Source organism: Phaethon aethereus, assembly GCF_964289735.1.
Source record: "Phaethon aethereus genome assembly, chromosome: 8".
Classification (NCBI taxonomy): Eukaryota; Metazoa; Chordata; class Aves; order Phaethontiformes; family Phaethontidae; genus Phaethon; species Phaethon aethereus.
Genome location: NC_138584.1, coordinates 16,632,995 through 16,638,994, shown reverse-complemented (window position 1 = coordinate 16,638,994; position 6,000 = coordinate 16,632,995). Strand labels below are relative to the sequence as shown.

The 6,000-nt window shown below is 44.7% G+C and overlaps 1 protein-coding gene across 2 annotated transcripts in view; it reads left to right on the top strand.

Moving 5' to 3' along the window:
* Window positions 1-2,945: 2,945 nt before the first annotated feature.
* FNBP1L (formin binding protein 1 like) overlaps window positions 2,946-6,000 on the top strand; it is a gene marked incomplete at both ends in the record, with an annotated part of 57,225 nt that continues 54,170 nt past the window's right edge. For both annotated transcript variants that reach the window (XM_082003028.1, XM_082003027.1), the window contains one exon: window positions 2,946-2,969. In XM_082003028.1, the coding sequence (XP_081859154.1) occupies window positions 2,946-2,969 (24 nt within the window). The remainder of the gene's footprint in view (window positions 2,970-6,000) is intronic.

Here is a 6,000-nt window from a genome sequence, read left to right as displayed (position 1 = left end):
TAGCCAGGCTGCAGGAGCACGCTAACGAAATGATACAGCTTCCTATTCCGGTGTTAGCTCAGTAATGTCTTTTGATTGCTCCTCTTTATAGTGTGTACATACTCTTAAAAGGTAGGTATAGCCCAGAGGCTGCTGTGATAACACCTATCCTAATTGACACAGTATTTCAGAGCAGCCTCTCAACCTGTTCTGGAAGTTGTGAAGTTACCCAGAATCTCTGCAACATCGTCCAGCTCCTGGCGCTTCCTTTACCCTACAGCTTGTAAAGATGTTTTTTGAAGAGAGCTGCATGGAAAGAAGGAATCCTGTTTGTCCTGGGAAAACCTCTCATTAGCTAGAATTCGGCTTTTTAAGCACTACTGAGAAGCTAAGTATTGTATTTATGTACCTATGATACAGGCTGCAGTTTCCGTCTCCTAAAATGGATAGAGATCACCATAAAACGTTCAATTTTGTTACATTGCTCTGAATTGAAAACAAATCCTAACCTGTTGAGAATGTTGGCCTTGCGCATTTTGCAGATATGAGTAATTAGTTAATTCTTAAATTAGAGTTAAGTAAAAGAACCTGAGGATTCGCGTATCAATCGACCAACCACAAATATAAATGTATATATATAATATATATATATTACACTTTGAAACTCCCTTGACACATGTTTCATCCAATGAAGGCCAGTATTTCAAATTTGAGTGCCAAATAAGTGCCTTAGTTTCAAAACTTCTGGATCCGTAGATCCAGAATTTAGGATCCATTTTCCAGTAGATTGATTTTTCAGCACTCCATTGGGGCTTCTAAGGTTGAAAATTTTAACTCAAAAGTCATTTTTTTAGGGCTCATTTTTGGATATGTAAGCTGAAACATTTGGAAACGTGACTTTTCCTGGAATGATCAGAAAGTGAAAAATCCTGGCTCTCCTGAAGCCAGCAGCAAATTTTGAGTTCACTGAAATGGTCGTGACTTGCTGCCAGTGTTTAAAGGTTCAGTGTACATTTGTTTCTCAAAATCACGCTTTTTAAAAAAATGTGCCAAATCAGGCATCCAAAACCAAAGATGCCCAGATCGTTGGGTGCATTTATAAACCTTGGTTAGAACACAGTAGAATATGGATTCTACTTAATGCACAACTAAAGGTTTTGAAAGCTGTCTTTCTAAAATTATTACATATGCAGCAAGTTATAGCATGGGTATTAGTTTAAGAGATATATTAGCATATAAAATGAGCAAACTTTTAATTTTTACTTATGTTTGAATGAGGTTATCTCATTGTATCATCTGATTATATTTTTTTAAGTATCGTATAAAGGTGTGTAGCGAACTAGTAGCTAAGCAAAAAGTTGGTTGAAGTTTACAGTGTTTAATGGAAATTATTTTTTTCCTAATCCTGAAAGGCATGTAAGTTGAGCAAATTCAAATACGTATTTATTAATAATTTTTAGCATTTTTTTATTTTTGCTTCATTACAAAAATCTTCAACATGTTTTCTGCTTGGTGAATATTTTCAGTAATGCATGCAAATCTATAAACTGAGTTGAACTGTCAGAGTTCAACTGATGTGTGCCCAAGTGTGGAATTTAATCTTCAGTCTCAAATTTGGGGGTTACATGACCAATGGCTTGCTAAAACATACGTGTATGGTGTACATACACCTCCGCATGTGGCACATTTATTAATTTTGTTGATCTCCACAGACCAAGTGCATTTCTCGTATAACGTGATTAGCGTAAACATTTTACTCCAGAAATTACATTGTTGATCTGTGGTGTCATCTGCTTACTTTGACAAATTCTGATGTCAATACTATTTGAATGCAGTAATTTCATATCGATCTAGAAGAACTTGCATTTTCCTTTCATATGGAAAATAGGACTAAACCTAAATTAAGTGTGATGCAAAGGAATATTACCTGAAAAGGTGACCTGGAAATGAAAAAATAATTGGATTTAAGCAATTTTGTGTTTCCTCACAGAGACTTAAGACAGCAGTATTTTCACTGAGTTTTTATTGCAGTTTATAAAAATGATTTTAAGTAAAAATGAGAGGAAGAAGCGAGAAATTGATGCCTTGAGAGGGGAATTTAATTCGGGTGGCTGTCACAGCCTTTGCTTTCTATTAGTAGCTGCCTAACACACTTTGGTGGAAAAAATAGTCTTTGAGAAGGATTTAACACCCCTCCTTTTCTAGTTGCTGAGGCAACTCTGTTATAGTCATTCAACGATATGCTTCATCCAACTACTCCATCAAAAATGGAGTTATTTCACCAAAATCGGTTATTTTTCCTCCGATGTCAGCCTGGCATTTTCTAACACCTGTGGGCTGTAAAAAAAAAAAAAACCCACCAAGACAAAAAACCCCACAACAGTCCTTCCCTGCTTATTTCTCTCTCGCCATCCTGCCAGGTGAGGAGGGTGCGCGGCCAGGCGGGCGGGACTCCCGCCTCCCAGCTGGCCGTGAGTCAGCGCTTTGCGGGGTGCAGGCGCGGAGGCCTCGCAGCCGGGCAGCATACAAAGACCTGGGGCCTCGCTGCCGCCTCCTGCACCCCTCCTCGTTAATTAGTTACAAGGCAGCCGGCAACTGCAGCCGCTTCACACCGCGACGCCCCCTCCGCGGTTGGGGGCTGCGGGGTGCGTGTGGCGCCGCGGGAGGGAGGCCGGAGGCGAGGTCAGCGCCCGGCCTCCGTCCCGCGGATCGGCGGCCTCACCCCGTCCCGTCCCCCCGCCGCCTCAGTCGGGTCCGCCCCTCTCCCAGTCTCCTCCGCGGCTCCCCCCTCCCCGAGCCAGGCGGAGCTGGAGCTGGGAGCGACGTCGTTCCTTGCTGCCGCCGCCGCCGCCTCTTGCCTCTCCCCAGTGACCGAGGGGACCGGTGGAACCCCTTCTCCGGCCGCCGCCCGACCCCTAATAGCCGCCGTCGCCTCTGCTGGAGCCGGCACTGCCCGCGGAGCAGCCATGAGCTGGGGCACGGAGCTGTGGGTGAGTCGCGGCTCGCCTCTCATTGTGTCTGGGATTCGCCGCCTTCCCTTGTCTTGCTGAGGCGCCTTCCCCGGGGGAGGCGCGGAGCGGCTGGAGCTGAGGCGGCCGCTCAGGCGCTTTGTTCGGCGCTGAGGCGGCAGGCGGGGCGGGTGGGCGCGCTGGAAGCGGCGGAGGGAGGTGGTATAAGTGGTGGGGCCGGGGGAGCTGAGGAGGGGCTGGAGAGGCGGGCGCTCGGCGGGGCGGTGGGTCGGAGAGCGCCTCGTCCGGGGTGTGGGTGCGCGCGCGCCGCCTTTCGCGGCCATGGCGCTCACCGGAGGCGGGGGGGGGGCACGCGCCGCCTCGTCCTCCGCCGTTCGCCCGGTAACGGTCATAGCAGGCCGGGCTCCTTTGTGTGCGCCCCCCGCCCTCCTCCGAGGCGAAGGGAGGGGAGGCTCCTCGGTGAGAGGCGGCGGGGGCCGGCGGCGTGCTTGGGGGTGGTGTGGGGCGGGTCCCGGGCAGGGGCAGCGGCCGCGGCCCGCACCGGGCACCCTGTGGGCGGCGGTGCCGGGCGGTCGCAGGGCCACTCCTCTCCCGAAAACCACCGGACTGCTCTGACGAGTAAAGCGTTTTGAGCTGTCGCCCCTAATTGGAAGCAGCTATTACATAGCTTTGTCTCAAAGTACCCCAGAACATTGGCTAATACTGTATGGCTTTTTTAATTTTTTGAAATACGAAGAATTGGCAGCAAGGAGACGGACAGTCTCCTCTTAAACCTCCAGTGCTTCTCCGAAGGCTTTTTGGCTGTGCCGAGGGCAGTAAAGAAGGGCCTTCTCCCGGGGGAATCTGCCGGCGTGGAGCACGGTGATGTCTGTCTGCTCGCCGGCAGTTGTGGGATGTTGCATTTTCTCTATCAGATTTCCTACTGTTGCTGCTATACCTGGAGCTGACACTGATCGTGAGAAAGCTTCAGCAAAAAAAATTACAGCAACAAGGAGGGTTTAACACCCCCGTTTTAAATGCTGCCAGCCATTCGTTTACTGGCTTTTAAAGACCGTGAAGCACAAACACTTGCACTGAGAAAAAAGAAATTACAGAAAGCTAAACATTGCAGCTTGAATTCTACTCAGGAACTCTTAACTTGGACCTAGCATTAAATTTTTTTTGGTTTTTTCCCCAATTTGAAGTTGAATTAAACTCCTTTATCAGTAGTTTCTAGTACAGGGCTATTAGTCTCTAGAGGAGCAAAGATCTGCTCAGCACCGAGACTAACTGGTTGCCCGAGTGACCTGGGGAGTCCAAGGCGGGCTGTGGCACTGCAGTCAGAGCAGGTGGGTGGGGTATAGGAGTTGGGCCAGTGGAGCTCCTGAAGCCACCTGAATAAGTCGTGTCTGGCTATGCAGATGTAATAGCACTGCATCAAGTGCACTATGAGGAGAAGCCTGATTTAAAGATATTTAGGGGTTAGTTTAGTACCTTGTACTTAACTAGGATTTAGAGGCATGATGAGAATGCAGATAAAATACACTTGTACGGTACTGATAGCACTGCTGTAACAAAACCGAAATATAAAACTGTTGTAATATTAACAGCAAGGAGCAAGTAAAAGCCATGATTTATATTGGCAGCACAAGTGTGTCTTTGTAGCTCATACTTCTATATACTTCAGGTGAGAGGTTGTAGGTCAGTGCTTTGGAAGAGTGGGGGTTTGCATTTTTGGAGAGCACTGAATTTCTTCTGTAAGCACTTAAGTGCATATTGTTTTAGAAAACAGTTTTAGCTTACTCATCTCTATTCACTTTGGCAGCCTCTTGTTTTTATTTTCTTTGTTCAGCTTGTAAATGACAGTAAGGGTTTTGTAGTCTGTCTTGTATGCAGATTTGCAAGAAGGTGTTTATCTTCCTTATGTGCTTAAGAAATACATACAAAAAGGTGGATTTTGACCTCAGACTTCTTTTTAATGACAGGCATTTCATTCACAGTGTCAGGAAACTAGCTGAATTTTATCTAGACCTACTATATGTTGTTTTTTCCAAGTCATTAATTCTTCTGTGTTAGTTTGAAGAAATAATGCCAGGATTTTAACCTAAAAGTTTTACTAGGAATTTTTATTTCAGCAAAACTTAATGTGTTTTTTGCTTGATATCAGGAGATACCTGCAACTCTACATTAATGAGGTAACTATGCATAAAATGGTCTGTTCGTAACTATACAACGAGACTCTGACAATACAAGTTTTTACATTGAAGTATACCTTTTAAATGGGTTACTTGTTTGTTGAATCTAATCCTTTAAAAATATCTATTAGTGTTATAAAGCAAATTGTTTTCTTAGAAAAATATTCAGTGCTTCTCTTACTGATTGAAAAGAATATTGAATATTTAATTGTTTTAACAACTTGTGTTGGGCAAATAAATTTCTTTAAAATCTGGGACAAAATTAAATTCATTGAAAATTAGCTTAAAACTATGTTAAAAATACAAGGAAAAACAGTACTTGTGGAGCTTCAAAGACAGGGCTCTGAACAAGGAGTAAATAAACTGTTAGACGTGTTTGTGTTCTACTGTAGCTTTTCCTTCATCATTTGTTGTTGCTAGCATCAGTACAGCTTCAGAAGGCAGCCCGAGCCATGCTGGGTTTGCTAATAGCAGCAGGGCACCAGAAACTCATGCTGTTAAGAGTCTCCAGCTGCAGAGGGCTGTTCTGCACAGGTTTTCTGGGGATCTCGTTGAGCTCTAAAGCTCTCCCTTATTAGTGCTTGCACCTGTGGTCATAAAGTGGGATTCTTCAGAATTGAGACTGGTATCTAGATAATAGGTTTTCAGAATATTTGCAAACATGTATGTAGGCTTTGCTGATTCACTGAGGCAAATTTGATGATTTTGTATCAGGTGTTTTAATATCTCCTTAACCCTGCCTTCTCAGATTGTATTTCTCCATGCTGATTATTGGTATTTTATGCTGATTTACAGTTCTGATTTTTTTTCCCTTGAGCCTTTATGCTATTTATGATAAAGTAAAAAATGTGCATGGTTGAATTTAGAGACAAATAAGG